The 16,719-nt window shown below is 46.3% G+C and overlaps 1 protein-coding gene across 1 annotated transcript in view; it reads right to left on the minus strand.

Annotated features, from left to right (window-relative positions):
- Positions 1 to 16,719, minus strand: part of MYO5B (myosin VB) — a 386,556-nt gene that overhangs the window by 79,897 nt on the left and 289,940 nt on the right. The window contains exons 19-21 of the mRNA XM_084832892.1: positions 12,027 to 12,238; positions 8,356 to 8,512; positions 908 to 1,147 (exon numbers count right to left, since the gene is read on the minus strand). Of these exons, the coding sequence (XP_084689018.1) occupies positions 908 to 1,147; positions 8,356 to 8,512; positions 12,027 to 12,238 (609 nt within the window). The remainder of the gene's footprint in view (positions 1 to 907; positions 1,148 to 8,355; positions 8,513 to 12,026; positions 12,239 to 16,719) is intronic.

Genomic DNA, 16,719 nt, shown 5'->3' on the forward strand with positions numbered 1-16,719 from the left:
ACTATCTCCACACCATGCATAATTCTGTACACCTCTATCATGTCTCCCCTCACTCGCCTTTTCTCCTAGCTAAACCATCCCAGCTGTTTTAACCTTCCCTCACAGGGGAGATGCTCCAGCCCCTTGACCATTTTAGTTGCCCTTTTCTGCACTTTTCCCAACTCTACAATATCCTTTTTCAGGTACAGTGAATCCTTTCATTACTGATACATTCAACCCTATGTAAAGGACCACTTGTTCCCATATTAAGTAGTCTGCTGGTCGACATCATCGTCAAGAGGCCTTCCTCCAGGTGCCTCCACCATGAGAGATAAGGCGGGCGGCACTAGGAGATAGGGCCTTTTCAGCAGTGCCATCCTGGCTATGGAACACTCTATGGAAACACAGCTGTTCGCCTGTCACAGTCCTTATTGAGTTTTCTATTTAACCAGGTGAGTTTTAGCTAAAATATAAAATAATAATAAACAAATAAAAATAAACAAATGGCTCAGTCTTTAAATCCTTTTTTCTCTATTGGTATGTCTGTCAAGCATACCAGGAAGGCCTGAAATATTACTGAAAATACTGATCTGGGATGAAGGGAATCACATGATTATTAGGGGCAGGCATACAAGGATTACCCAAGTATTCATTGTACCCAGTTTATGCATTTCCATGTTTTGTCCACACCTATGAGGGCTAGAGGCTTTTAAAAAGGAAAGCTCACTGCAGATTAAAGCTTTCTAACGTTGTTGGGGGAAGTTGAAGCAGGAGGGGAGGAGGATTGTTCACGATTGTGGAAACCCGGTATGATCCTTGGTTATTCTGCAGCCCCTGGTCATGGAATATTCTGTGGATATGGAAAAAAAATCCAGAGCAGCTGAGAGGTCCAGGTATACACAACAGAGCAAGATGCAAGAGGATTTACCTGTTCATCTATCTTCCTCTGCAGCTGAACCACCTTGTTCTCCATGCCAACATTCAGTCTCTTCAAGTGCTTTGCTGACCGTGCTTCTATCTTCAGGTCCTTCAGCTGTTGCCTGGCCTTCATGCGCCTGAAGTAACACTGGATGACCACAGCAGCACTTCGGAACCTGGCAAAGTGCTTCCGAGCCAGCCAAGCCCGGGTGTGCTTCTGGATGATTGTGGTTTTGTGCTCCATAAGCACCTGCAAAACACAGGGATGAAGTAACCCTCAGGTGAAGGTGGGGGGCAGGGGAGAAGAGCCCCAAGTGTAGCACAGCACCATTTATGTTGCCACCGCTGCTGCTGAAGTAGCTCTTGAAATGTATCTCTTTCCTGATATGAATATGGTGATGAGCTATTTAACAGCAGTTGTATCATGAAGTTGGTGTATAAGCTTCACTCCACGGGAATCTCAGGTAACTGCAGGCTCATATCTGCAGCATTTTTAAATCACAGTTAACACAGGAACATGGTAACTGCCTTGTTGGATCAGACCAAGGGTCCCTCTGGGTCAGCACTCTATCATCTGACACTTGCCATCCCAGATAGCTTCTAAGCAGTTCATGGGGCAACAGATGCATCCACCTATGGCGTTACAACACTGAATGGTGTTTACTTCTGGTCAGGATATATCCATCACCCAACACTACATTAGTTACTGGCAACACGGTTTCTCCTTAATTACACTGTGAGACATGTTCTATGGTGGTAAGGGATCAACACCGTACCCAAATGATTGCCTGCCCCCTCCTCCTTAATGTTCCATCCTATCTCCTAGAGAGGTCAATATAGCCTCTTAATACTGCCATCCATGAACCAAAGTGAATACTTATTTACACAAGGCATAGTTAATTTATAGAATTCACTGCCACAACATGGAATGATGACGACTGGTTTAGATTGTTTTTTTAAACAAAAAGATTAGTCAAATTCATGGAGAATGGGTCTATGAATGGGTCTTAGCCATAACAGCTAAACAGAACCACTGCATACATATTTATGTGAAGGAAGGAGGGAGAGACCAGGCAAGCCTCTCCCATCCAAGAAGGAGCCACCATGCCACTGCTTACTTGGCCTTGCGAGCCTTTCCCCCTTGGGGACCAGGCCAGGATGGTGGGCTGCGCTGTTTACCCTGATTCACCTTGCAGAAAGAGGAACATAGGAAGCTGCCTTATTCTGAATCAGACCATTGATTCTGGCAGAAGCCCTCTAAGGTTTCAGGCAGGGTTCTTTCCTAGCCCTACCTGAAGATGTCCAGGATTGAACACGGGACCTTCCACATGTAAAGCATGCGCTCTCCCACTGAGCCACAACAGCAGAGGCATTTGCCTACATGAGCTCCTGTATGGGATTTCTCATGACACCCCTATCTGTGAGAGCCAGATACTGGGGACAAGACAATGAATTAGATACCAGGGTAGAGCGTTGCTTCGTGCCCAACTTGAGAACACTCAGAGGGCATTGGCTGGCGAATGCTGGAAACAGAATGGCAGACTAGATCAGGTACTGGCAGACCTCAAGCTTGTAAGACTGACTTTGTTTTTACTAGAACCTTGAGATCCACCAAATGGAGCCACATCCAAAATGGTGGCTTAAGAAGCAGACCAATTACCTACTACACCTCATAAGCCTTATACTGGGATGGCCCACATATAATAATCTACATTTGATATACTACAGATCAGAGATTCTAATAGCCTAATTTAGAAGTGGGGGAAAGCATTCTTGATGTTGCTACTGATAAAAAATAGGGAATCAAAAACCCTTGTTTATCTGCTGCAAATCATCCACTGATCTACCAGCAGATCCCGATCTATCCTCTGCCCACCCCTAGAATAGATGAATCCAGGCCTGATCCAACAAAGCAATTGTGTTAAAATTGAGTGCATGCAGTATCATTCGCAGGATAGTTTCTCATTTGACATTTGTATTCACGAGGCTCTTGAACTCATGAACCAGTTTCTGGAGGCTGTTTTGGGGTAGATGAAGATAAACCAGCTGAAACTCAATCCAGACAAGACGGAGGGACTGTGGGTTGAGAAACCAACTACTCTGGATGGAGGTTTACAGCTGGTCTTAATGGGGTTGCACTCCCCCGAAAGACCAAGTGCGCAGTCTGGGAGTCCTCCTGGACTCTGTGCTAATTGGGGAAGCCCAGGTGGCTGCAGTGTCCAGGAGTGCACTTGACCAGCTTATGCTAGTACGTCAGCTGTGTCCCTATCTGGAGAGGAAGGACCTCGCCTCAGTTATCCATGCACTAGTGATGTCAAGGCTGGGATACTGTAATGAGCTGTACATGGAGCTGCCTTTGAAGACGGTTCAGAAACTTCAGCTGGTACAGAATGTGACCGCCCAAGTGTTGGTGGGGCCAAGATGATTCGATCATATAATGCCTATACTGTACCAGGTACACTGGCTACTGGTGTGTTTCTGAGTGCAATTTAAAGTGCTGGTTTTGATCTTTAAAGCCTTAAATGGTTTGGGACCAAATTACTTCAATTACCACCTTCACTCATATCGGCCTGCCCACACTTTAAGATCATAAAGAGAGGCCCTTTTTAGTTGCCCATTCGTGAGATCAGTTAGGTCAGTGACCACATGTGAGACGGGCTTCTCTGCAGTGGCCCCACACCTCTGGAATAAGGTGGCATCAGGGGTCCATCACTCCTGGGTTTTAGGAAGGCCTTGAAAGACTATTACTGTCAGGGTGGAAACTGAGCAAATAGAGCCCCAGAGCAGTTCTGATTCTGAGGAGGAACAGCAATCCGTGGGAGAGGAGCTCGCTCATCTCTCACAAGCACAGCAGCTGGCAGAGATTCCTCCTGCCAGCATTCCTGGGATAGATAGTGACCCTGGCAGTGAGAGAGTGCTGGAGGGGGGCTTGCTGGACACTCAGCGCAGACGCAGGGAGCAACAACAGATGGAGGAAGCAGAAAGGAGGCGTAGCGCTCGTTTGGCGCGCAAACAACGGTCGCATCCCGAAGACCCAAGGGAAAGAGGGAGGATCTCTCCCTAGCCCATAAGTTCAAGGTCTTCCCGTGATTCTCCTTCAAATGGGGACCAAATGCCTTACATGGAGCTTAGGCTACTCTGCTATCTTTCCCCAGTGCTGTTCCTTGCTTTGTCACTAGTGATTAGTATTCTGAAAGAGTCATAAAGCAATAAAGGAATAAAGTCTTGGAAAGAATTCCTCGTTGTCTGTGTCCTGGGTTGGTTATTGGTGGGGACTGCAAGAGGCAGCTAGGGTGCTCCTGACAGCTGTTTTACTCCAGCCTTCTCCTGATCGGATTGCTGTTATTGCTGTTCTTATTCCTGGTTTTGTTCTCTGTTTTATTGTGCTCTTACTGTTTTATTGTGTCTTCCTTGCTTTTACTATTGTATTGTTTTTTTGTGGTTTATTGTTGCACACCACCTTGGGAGGGCTTCTGCCCTGAAAGGTAGCCAAGAGATTCTCTCTCTCTCTCTCCCTCTCTCTCTCCCCAAGAGATTAATATAAAACTCAGATATGAATACTGAAGTACAAAATGCATGAGTCTTGTGGTAGTTGTAAATGGTGTATGCACATTTAAATTTCATGTATTCTTTGACTCAACAAATGCCAGAGATTGCCACTACATTGCAATGAACTGAGAATTCTCAAAAGTCGATCTACAAATGACTATATTCAGGTCACGATGGCTGCTTTTTCCTTTTGTGGAACCATGGCAAGTGTTCTCAGCAAAGGGACAGTCTGACTTGTCCACAATGAGCAGAACCTGCCAATTTGCATACCGAAAAATCCAAGTTGAAGGGGAGGGCAGATGTAGGGTTACAGATTTTTGCTCTCAGTGAATGAGTCTCATAGAATCATAGGGTTGGAAGGGGCCTACAAGACCATCGAGTCCAACCCCCTGCTCAATGTAGGAAGCCTGATTCCCAGGCAGTCTCCCATCCAAGTACTAACCAGGGCTGACCCTGCTTAGCTTCCGAGATCAGACGAGATCGGGCACATCCAGCCAATTTGCCACAAGTAGACAGCAGCCACCATGAAAGAAACACAAGCCATCACAACCAGAGAGACCGTGAGAACCATCTGTAAGAGTGACTTCACCAGGCAGATGTGTTTCCAAGTATGACTCTAATAAACACTGTTCCATCAGGTAAGTTCTTCACCAAGTGGCTGATATCAGATGACATTTCCAGATTTCCACTTTGCTTTTGGGGCACCTGTCTGTTTGAACAGCTTCATTAAGCCAGCTCTTTCAGGGCCTGCAGAACAATTGCTTCTGCCTGTATGGCTTGAACGTTGAAATAACTGCAGTTAACATTTTTGGATTCTGAAAATGCACACACTTCCAGGTCAGGAAAAAGACTAAAATGGGTGGTGGGGAGGGAGCAACCTGAAAAGAAAGAGCTGGCAATGAATTTCAGAATTAGCTGGAAGATTAACCCTAACTGACAGTGTACACAAAAAACACCCATCATACACTGCCCCAAGCAAAACTGTGAGTGCATTTAGATTGGCTGGAGTGAAATATTATATAGTCTCAGAGTTTCTTCTTGAATAGATAGGAAATGATTGAATATGCAAAAGTCATAGGGAAGAAAGACACTAAAAACTGTTGGCTAACCGTGTTTGGACAAGGTTAGGAATGTCGAAGGAATCCAGTTGGGGGGTGGAGCTCAACAGGGTTTCATCAGCTTGCCCCCCTGGACTTCGGCTCGTCTTCAGCTAGCTGGCCCAACTTGGTCTGCAGTGAATCGGTCCAGCTGATGGATTTTCCATATTATTGTTTTTTATTTACACAAATAGAGATTTGCGCAAATTTCAGCTGCAATTTGTGCAAATCTCTATGGGGGGGGCAGGAAAAGTTCCCCCAAACCTGCAGCTCAGCCCACAAATGAAAGCCAAGTTGGGCACACTGGGGAACTCTGTTAAGCTGAAAATCAAAAGAATTTCCCATTGACGGACATCCCTAGATAAAGTACATTTTGGGCTTTCCACACATTGTAGGTTTCCCAGATAGAATACACAGCCATTTGTAATCCACTCAGAACATATAACTCCAGCAAGGGCTTCCCTGGTGAGGTAACTGCTTTCCCAGAATTCAAAATGCAGCTGAAGGAAAGCAGTGATTATCACCCAAGCATGTCCAGCTATCATGCCTATTTTGCTATGGAGATAACATTTTCACTAGTATCATGGCTGCCTATCTGACAGTACCCATAACATCACCACGAGGTGTGTCACAAGTCCACTCATTCAATGCTGTTTTGAATGCCTTTTAAAAAGCAAAACAAAAACTTTTCTCCTGTTTGACTGGACATGATGCAGTCTAGTGCAAAGCGTTTCAAAGTTGATCCTCAAAAGTCATGGGCGCACCATCAAGCTTGGGACCAAGTCTTATTTCTTAAAGAGAATGACGCACTCTCCAGACTAAACACCAATGAAATAAAAAGAGCTATAATATTCACAAATCTATCTCAGGCCAGTTTTCATAGTATCTGCAATTTCTCTCCATTATATACAGCCACCTCAGCTGTGGGAGGGGGGCAAAACTCAGTAGCAGAGGTCATATTTGCATGCAGAAGGTCTAAGGTCCAATCCATGGAATCTCCAGTTGGAAGGATTAGACAACATGTAATGAGGAAGACCTCTTCCTGAGACCCTGGAGAACAGCTGCCAATCACAGTAGACTATACTGGGTTAGACGGACCAACAGCCTGACCTAAATAAGGCAGCTTCATATATAATTTCCTTTGTGCAGTTTGTTCCCACAGCACTTGGGCTGTTCCAGATGGAGGGTTCCTGGCAGTACCAATTGTTAGGCATTGTGCAGCTCTTCCATCTTTTTCTACTTAACAGATTTTCTGCAGTCAGAAAAAAGTAGTGGTGGGGAAAACATGGGAGGGCTATGTGTGGGAGATGTCATCGTCTGAACTCTCCCTAACATTCCGTGAATGGGGCAGGGCGACAGCACTATAAAAGCCTTGTCTGGAAGCACCCTTGGTGTGTTCTCACACTATTTTGTGACTTGCTTCCTATTACCAATATTTTACAGATGGAAAACTGAGACTAAGAAATAATCTGTGGCTTTGGCAAAATTGCTAAGACCACAACTAAGCCAGTAGATTCTTACTGGCCTTCAGTAAAGTTAAGGCTGCAGTTCTGCCCACACATAAACTACTTTAATAAGACTGAAGTCAGTGGGAGTTCAGCAGCTGAACTGTGAACCAGGGCTGGAGACAAGGGGATAAGACAGATATAATGTTTTAAAAGTGGTGTTGGTGGTTTGATAGCACTGTTGATGTCACTCAAGCCATGCATATTGTCTTCTACCTTAGGAAATTCTGCATGTTTTCAGCGTGGTTCAGTTTGAATTTAGATGTTTAGACTATTACAATGTACTCTACATGGACTACCCCCAAAGAGTATCTAGAAGCTTCAACTGATGTAACATGCAGCAGCTAGGCCGCTAACTGGTGCACAGTATCAGGACTATATTACACTGGCCTTGAAAGAACTGCACTGGTTGCCAGTTACTTTCCATGCTCAATTTAAGGTGTTGGTCTTAAACTTTAAAGCCCTAAATGGCTTAGGACCTGGCTATTTAATGGGCTGCCTGTCTTGCTATGAACCTGCCCAAGTACTGATATTTGCAGGAGAGGCTCTTTTGAGGGCACCATTACCTATGGAGACCCATTTGTTGGGCACATGGGAAAGGGCTTTCTCCTGTGTTGCCCCGAACTATGGAATGTGCTCCCTCAAGAGCTACAATTGGCCCCCACTGCCTTGGCATTTAGAACACATCTTTTCAATTTAGCCTTTTAAAATGTGTAGTTTTTACTGTTTTACTGTTCTTGTTTTTAACGTTGCGAGGTTTTATTGTTTTAAATTGTTGTACACCACCTTGATGGCTTTTTAGCAGATATGGCAGTCTATAAATGTAAGTAAGTAAGTAAGTAAGTAAGTAAATAGACAAGTAAGGCAAAATATTACTCTAATGGATCCATACTGGCCAATGACCATACCATCACCTATCTCCCCAGAACCTAAGGCAGTTTTGCAACTGTTTTTAAAATATCTGTGACTGCCCGTGTGCAGAGGGAGATAAGGAGACAAAATAATATATATCATTTTATATAACCTGATGCATATGGGGTACAGCAAGGCTGAATTCTCATATCTTCATGAGGATGAACTGGCCAATCCACCATTTGGTATGCATGTCTGAAATACTCATTAGAAGCTGGGTTCACACCCCGGGTGGGAAATGTACTGAGACCATTCTCAGAGAATGAGAATGGCTATGCCTGACTCCAGTGAATGTCAAAGCACAAGGACCAGCTGCAGTCAGGATGTTAATCTGCAAGGTTGGAAGTTACCTGCATTTTGAAGGCAAAAAGTTATTATCAAAAGAATAAACACACCTTTTGATAGGTCTTTCTGATGAACATTCCTCGGGTGAAGGCTTGGATCGTGATGGCGGCTCTACGGATTGTTTGGTACGCACGGCGGATCTTCAACATACGATATTGTTTCTGGAAAATAATGGTTGCTCTCGTTTTCCTCAGATGATCAGCCAGTCTGTGAGAGAACAAGGATAACAAAGATTAACAACAACAAATGGGACCTGCAACAACGACAAAAATGTATCTACAATCCCTAACAGGAGTGCTCCTCTTCAGGGTTCCAGCTAGCTAGCCATGCCCTGTTCCAGGATACTCCATTCCAACCCCTTTCTCATTTTCCTTTTCCAAATGACACTCAGCATTTGGAAAATGCTGAGCTACTGAGTATGCTCAGTCCTCACTGGGCTGTTTTTTTTTGGGGGGGTAGGTTGCCCCCTCATGATTCCCTGGAGCACACTGTTGCCACCCTCTAGTTTCTTGGTGGCCCTGTTTGGCTTTGTTTCTGTTAGCACTCACCGCCTGAGTTCTCTTAGAGAGAGTGATCCCCACTGAGATCAAGAACACCAGCAATACCACTTTGGGATATAAAAACCCCTTTCCAAACACTGCTTCCTCATTCTTCTTTAAAACTTAATGATCTATCAATCATCCTGAACTTCGAAGATGTTTTACAGTTCGCAGGCTCCACTGGTGAAGCTTGTTACTAGTTCTCCTGTTTCACAGAAGGGGAACCAAGGCTGAGAATGGATGGCCTTATGTCAGCTGATCAAGGAATCCTGCTGCTGTCCACAAGGTCAGAAGTAGGATCCCCAAAGGTGAAGACAGACATACTCACCAAGGCAGCTGGAAGTGGTTTGAACACACATTCTCTCTCTTGAAAACAAGTGCCTCAGAATGCAGCAAATGTGTGTTGAAACCACGTTCACCATACTGTCTGTTTGTCTCTCTCCACAGTCTTTAATCTACATGTACCGTATGAGATGTAACATTACTAAACTGGAGTGCTGGTGGAGCAGGTGCTATGGAACTGATGCTGCACCCTTTCCCCCATTAACTTAACAGTAACGTGCAAATATCTCCACGTTTCCTCTCTCCTTTGCCCTTGTTCTTCCATCTCCCATCCATTCCCCACATCTCCTGAAAGCTGTCCTAGCATGATCATAACATGTTATCATTCTTAGCACTTATATGGTGCTTTCCCCAAGTATTCATATGCATTAACTCAGTAGTCCTTACCACCATTATAAGACAAGCCAAAATGACTGCTCCTATATTACAGAGGGAAATACTGGGAGTGCTAGGTGGGCACCTTCGGTTCATGCTGGACTGGCTCAGAAATAAGCAGAGCCATTTCCCAGAAAGTCAGGAAATGGCTCAATTCATTTCTGAGCCAATCCAAATTCTGCCTGGCTTCACTCTGCTGCAAGACCCCAAACCCCCTCCCTTCCTTGCATCCTGCTCTGATCCCCCCAATCTTTGCCCCTTCCCCTTTAAGCTCTCCTTACTGACTGAGCCAATGGCAGTAGTGGAACTCTGGCTGGAGTGAGAGGGAAAGAGGGAGTTCTCTCTGGCTGGTACCTGGCCTTCTGCATAAGCCCTGAAACCCTTAAGAAATGTGGTTTTCTCAAAGAAACTGCCAGGCCTATGTAGCACACCAGTGCCAAGGGCCAGCTGGAAAGGGGAGGGGGAGAGAGCCCTCTCATGATGGCTGGAACATCACTGAATGGCTGCTGCTGGCTGGGCCAGTAAGTGTGGTTGAAAGAGAAGGGGACAAGGATATTGCAAGATCAGGAGGCTGCATGGGACGATGGGAGTAGGTAAACTCAGTAGAGGCCAGTGGCTCCCATTTTGGTGGGGCTGTTCATCCGTTTTGGGTTTAAGTCAGAACCAACCAGCACTCTAAAGTAGTCATCCAAAGTGCTGACCCCTACTCCCCAAATGGGTTTAGCACCATGGATAGCTTCTTTAGAGTTCTGGCTGGTTCTGGCTAAAACCCAGAATGGATACACAGCCCCACCGAAATTGGAGCCACCAGCCTCCACTGGGTAAACTGAGCATTCTTCCCCAATTCAGATTTTTATCTACCCTGCTAGAGGTGGGCATTGCAAGCCTCTGATCCTCTTATCTGGGCTTGGGCCCAGTGAGCTTCGGTGGCGTCTCTAGAAAATGGTGGTTGGCCAAAGGCTGACAGGCGTGTTCTTTGCCAAAATGACATTTGAACCATGGAGTTCCTGGCTCACAGTTCAGTTTTAAACAGCTGGCACCCACTCCCTGCACCCAATTCTCACTGTAACCTCCCAGCATATTCTGCATTCTTCACTGGTGCAAATTCCACTGAAGGCATCAGTGGCATGTTGTCGTATGTAGGTGGCCTTTTAGGTTCATCTACCAGACAAATGTCTTGTCTTGTCCATGCAACAGATAATCCAGTCTCTATCTGGGAATTTCCAAAAACTTGGCTATAGTATTGGAAAAGTTCTTAATGCTCTTTCAGGATTAAAAAAAAGTGGGACATGTATTTATACAATTTCTCTTAAGCGTTCATGCACTGGTCTTAAATGTTACAACCCTAAAGATGTCCTCATCAAGGTTAGCTGTTCCAGTCCTCCAACACCAAAAGCAAGTGTAGTGCAGCATAACTACTGGTTACAAGGAATCCAGCACAACGGCAGCAAATTGATTTGACATTTAGAGCAATGTGCAATCATTTGGTAACATCTCGGAGCAGGGCTCCAAGCAATCCCAACATGGTGCTTAATTTGGAATGCAGTTAGTATCCCTGTGCACCACTACAGTTCAGAGCCTTTACTTAGGGAATTTACAATCAGCTCATTATTACATCTTCCTCAATAAATATTTATAAAACCAGAAGTTTTTAAAGACAGTTAAGTGTGCTTCATTGGATTTTATGATTTGTTGTATGCTTCGAGCGATTAAAAAAAAAAAAACTGTGAAAGCGGAGATAGCTGATCCAATTTCCTATGGAGTTTTGATTCATGCAGGGCTCCCCATTCTTGTCATATTATAGGAGATATGTCTATTTCACAATGTCTATTACACAATGTTACACAATGAGGATGGAGATGCCAGTATGAACGAAAAAGACTTTCACACACTCTCAGACACACATAACCCACGAGGAATAGGCATCAAAGTTACTGTAAAAGGAAAGAAACCAAATTAAGAGCAGATTATTTAAAACAAATGTATAAAATACTGGCTTAACAAGCAGATAGAAAGTCAATGATAACTCTTCATGAAATGTCCTGATGACAGGTTAAATGCATCAGTTCTGAGAAGCAATGTCAGTTAATTGTGGTCTCTAGTGGAGGCCACCATTTCCACCACAGAATGTCCCTTGGAACGACACTACATTGAGATGTAGCACCTTTCTAGGGCATTACGGGGATTTAAGCATGGCAGCAGCAACATGGAGGAACCAGGAAGGGCACGAGGGAGCTTCATGTCCTGCCCTCATGCTCTCCCCACCCAAAAATAAGGTGGGGAGAAGAGTTTGCTAAGCTCTAGGTTACATATATGGCGGCTTTATATGTTCATATGAACTGGATGACAGCCTACAGTATAAAAAGCCTCATTTTCAAAGTTATCAAGTGTCAGGAAAGAATGCTTCTCTATGCCATTCCAGAGGTGGCAGCCAGTTCTCTTGAGAAAGTGCTTCTTATGCTCACCTGCGTGCAAGGTGCCCTCGGGTGTACCTCTGGATTCTTAATGCTGCCTCTCTCATCTTCCTGTACTTCACTCTCTGAAACCAGCCACGCATTGTCTTCTGTATCATGATGGTGGCAGCACGGAACTTATCTGCCCGCAGTTTCTCCAAGTATGCCACCTGGCCAGCACGGAAAAAGATCTTTGTATATCCAAACTGGAACTTGTCAGGATCCTTTTCAAAAGTATAAAAGGAAACTGGGTTAAGAACAGCAAACATTTAACTTCCTTCCATCAGCCCATAAGAGTCTGTATGACTTTTTACAAGTGGTTGACATTTTACACAGACGTTTCACAACTGTGCAGATCAAGGGTGTCCCAAAATGGTATATTTGATCCCTTTCCCTCCTACCAGGTTAAGGCATGAGGAATAAAAAGCATACAAAGATCAAGGGGCAAATCAGTACATCAAATATAGCTTCAAATCTCCCCTTTTCAGGCTACCTATGGAACTTCAAAAATTAAAACATGTGCAACTTCCAGTTTATTTTCTGTTGCCTTTGGCACTGGTGGAGCAAGTCCACCAACAATGCTGCATTAGAATAATCAAGACGGGCCATAGCACAACAGCAGAGATCATCCTTTGAATTCAGAAAGTCCCAGGTACAATTCCTGACATCTTCAGTAGCAAGGGCTTGGAAAGGTTCTTCTGTCTGATGCCTGGGATAGTTGCTGCCACTCAGAGTACACAATAGTGGGCTTTAATGCACTTATATTAACATTCCTATACTCAGATTCATGAGTTACATCATAAAGACAATTTTTATTTATTTTATTTATTATTAAATATATTAATCGCCCATCTGGCTGGTCACCCAGCCACTCTGGGCGATGTACAACATACAATAAAACAGTTTAAAACAATAAAATTCTACAATCAAAACATACCCTAACCCACCCCAAATGCCTGCCAGAACAACCACGTTTTTAATGCACGACGGAAGCTCATTAAAGAGGGGGCATGACGGAGTTCCCTAGGGAGGGAGTTCCACAGAGTGGGGGCCACCACAGAAAAGGCCCTCTCTCTCGTCCCCACCAGTTTAGCTGTCCTGGCTGATGGGACAGAGAGAAGGCCATCCGAGGCTGATCTTGTTAAGCGGCGTGTCTGGTGCTGCTGGAGGCGCTCCTTAAGATAGGCTGGGCCGGAACCATATAGGGTTTTAAAGGTCAAAACCAACACCTTGAATTTGGCCCAGAAAACAACTGGTAACCAGTGCAACTCCTTCAGCACTGGAGTGATGTGATCTCGCCGGCGGCTGCCTTTAATCAGGCGAGCCGCCGCGTTCTGTACCAGCTGCAGTTTCCGAACCGTCTTCAAGGGTAACCCCACATAGAGTGCATTACAGTAGTCTAAACGAGAGGAGACCAGGGCATGTACTACCGATGGGAGCAGATGGTCGGGAAGGAAGGGGCGCAGCTGCCATATCAGATGGAGTTGATACAGCGCTGTCCGGCTCACAGCTGACACCTGAGCCTCCATGAACAGCTGGGAGTCCAAAATGACCCCCAGGCTGCGGACCTGGTCTTTCAAGGGTAGCCGTACCCCATTCATCACCAGGTCAACGTCCCCTAGCCTCCTCTTGTCTCCCACCAAAAGTACCTCGGTCTTGTTAGGGTTCAGCTTCAGCTTATTCCTCCCCATCCAGCCACTCACTGTCTCCAGACATTTGGACAGGGATTCTACGGCCAACCTTGGTGAAGATTTGAATGAGAGGTAGAGCTGCGTGTCATCCGCATATTGATGACACTGCACCCCAAACCTCCTGATGATAGCCCCCAGCGGCTTCACATAGATGTTAAATAGCATTGGGGAGAGGATGGAACCCTGTGGCACCCCACAAGTGAGCGGTCATGGGTCCGAAACCTCCTCTCCCGGTGCTACCCTCTGGTACCTGCCGGAGAGGAAGGACCGGAACCACCGCAATAGGGTGTCTCCAATGCCCAACCCCTCCAGGCGGTCCAGGAGGATACCGTGGTCAACGGTATCAAAAGCCGCTGAGAGGTCGAGGAGAACAAGGAAGGAGCATTCACCCCTATCCAGAGCCCTCCTCATATCATCTACCAAGGCGACCAAGGCCGTTTCTGTCCCATGCCCAAGCCTGATGCCCGACTGAAATGGGTCTAGATAATCAGTTTCTTCCAAGTGCACCTTCAACTGCACCGCCACCACCCGCTCAATCACCTTACCCAAAAATGGCAGATTTGAGACTGGGCGAAAGTTGTTCAGAACTTGAGGATCCAAGGAGGGCTTCTTTAAGAGCGGACTTATCACTGCCTCCTTGAGGGCCGATGGCATCACTCCCTCCTCAAGGGAGGCGTTCACCACCGTTCTGATCCCCTCACCCCGTCTCTCTCTGCAGCCCATAATGAGCCAAGATGGGCAAGGATCAAGTAAGCAGGTGGTTGGCCTTACAGATGAAAGCACCTTGTCCACTTCATCAGGAGGAAGAAGCTGGAACCAATCCCACAAAACCGGTTTGCCACAAGCCGCCTCTTGCTCACTAACTGTATCCACAGTGTGCAGAGTAACACACCTAATCTGATCAATTTTATCTGCAAAGTGCCTTGCCAAGGCCTCATAGGAGGCCTTAGAATGCTCCAGTGGTTCCGGAGCCACAGGACCAACCAGGCTCCGGACCACTTGGAACAGCCTCCTGGGACAGCACTCTGCAGACGCGATGGAGGCAGCATAATATTCCTTTTTTGCTGCCTTCACCGCCACGTGATAGGCTGAAGATACAGCTCTAGCCCGTGTCTGATCGTCTTTGGAGCGAGACTTCCGCCACCGGCGCTCTAGCCATCTCACCTCCTGTTTCAGAGCTCGTAACCGCGGATTGAACCATGGTGCAGTCCGAGCCCTGTTCAGGGGGAGAGGGCGTTTCAGAGCCACCTGATTCCAGCCACCCACCAGGGTCTCGACCGAGTGGCCGTTGGCGTGCCCCAGAGAATTCCCAAGCGCGTTCAAGAATCCATTTGGATCCATAAGACGCCTGGGGCGGACCATTTTCATGGGTCCTCCACCCCTGCGGAGGGGTTGTGGAACCGAGAAGTCCAATGTCACCAGATAGTGATCTGACCATGACAAGGGGGTGGTGGATATACCTCCGACTTCCAGATCACTCCCCGCTTCTCCACAAACAAACACAAGGTCTAGTGCATGACTGGCTACATGGGTGGGCCCAGTTAGAATATGGTGCAGCTCCCAGGAGGCCATGGTCTCCATGAAGTCCCGAGGTGCTCCTGTGAGGATGGCCTCTGAATGTATGTTGAAGTCCCCCAACACCAATAAGTTAGGGGACTGCACACGCACATCAGAGACCACCTCAAGCACCTCGGCCAGGGAGTCAGTCGTGCAGCGGGGTGGACAGTACACAAGCAGAATCCCCAGACTGCCCTTCGGGCCCAACCTCCAATACATGCACTCAGCAACCTTGGTCTCTTGGAGAGGGGGTCTGGGCAGGGGTGAACAACCCGTGGCCCTCCAGATGTTTTGGCCTACAACTCCCATGATCCCTCACCATTGGCAATGCTGGCTAGGGCTGATGAGAGTTGTAGGCCAAAGCATCTGGACGGCTACAAATTGCTCAACCCTACCCTAGGGTGCTGCTGGCAGATGCTTCCCTCAAACAGAGGGAAACATCTACCATGAAGGGATTGCCATTTTATGCATTATTATTATTATTATTCATGGAAAAAACAAAGACAAAAATGTTACACATGCATTTAAATACATCTGCGTGCAACAGACACATTTACCAGCATGAGCATTGTGCAGATACATGTACCAGGAAGGTGGGACTGATATGTCTGAAGGGAGGAACTTACGAAGACACATTGCACAGTGTCAGGGTGGAAACTGACCCGATAGAACCCCAGAGCAGTTCTGATTCTGAGGAGGAACAGCAATACGTGGGAGAGGAGCTCGCTCATCTCTCACAAGCACAGCAGCTGGCAGAGATTCCTCCTGCCAGCATTCCTGAGATAGATAGTGACCCTGGCAGTGAGAGAGCGCTGGAAGGGGGCTTGCTGGACGCTCGACACCGACAGCTAGAGGGCGCGGAAAGGAGGCGTAGCGCTCGTTTGGCACGCAAGCAACAGTCACGTCCCAAGGACCCAAGGGAAACAGGGAGGATTTCTCCCTAGCCCATAAGTTCAGGGTCTTCCCGTGATTCTCCTTGAAATGGGGACCAACTGCCTAACCTGGAGCATAGGCTACTCTGCTGTTCCTTGCTTAGTCGCTGGTGATTAGCATCTGAAAGAGTCATTAAGTTGTAGAAGGATTAAAGCCTTGAAAAGAATCCTTTTGTTTGCGTCTTGAGTTAGCTATTGGAGTAGACTGAAAGAGGCCGCCAGGGCGCTCCTGACACACAGGTGATAGCTATACATACAGCTTATACTATTTTCCTGCATGACTTCCCTGTTTGGATGTGGCAATGTTATGCTACCAACCATATGTAGGAGATAAACCATTAGTTGGGAACTAATGCCTGGAGGCACTCTGTGTCCAGAAGTTGAAAGGTATAGTGGAGAACATTCCACTGTGTCAATGGAAGCACCAATTGAAGAGTGCAACTGATGCAGGTGCAGTAATTATTTTTGCATCTCTGAGCAACAACATATGAACAACAACAACAAAAAATGAGATCACTCTCCTAT

This window comes from Heloderma suspectum, chromosome 2 (assembly GCF_057233095.1).
Source record: "Heloderma suspectum isolate Gila_16-S chromosome 2, 16-S_ref, whole genome shotgun sequence".
Classification (NCBI taxonomy): Eukaryota; Metazoa; Chordata; class Lepidosauria; order Squamata; family Helodermatidae; genus Heloderma; species Heloderma suspectum.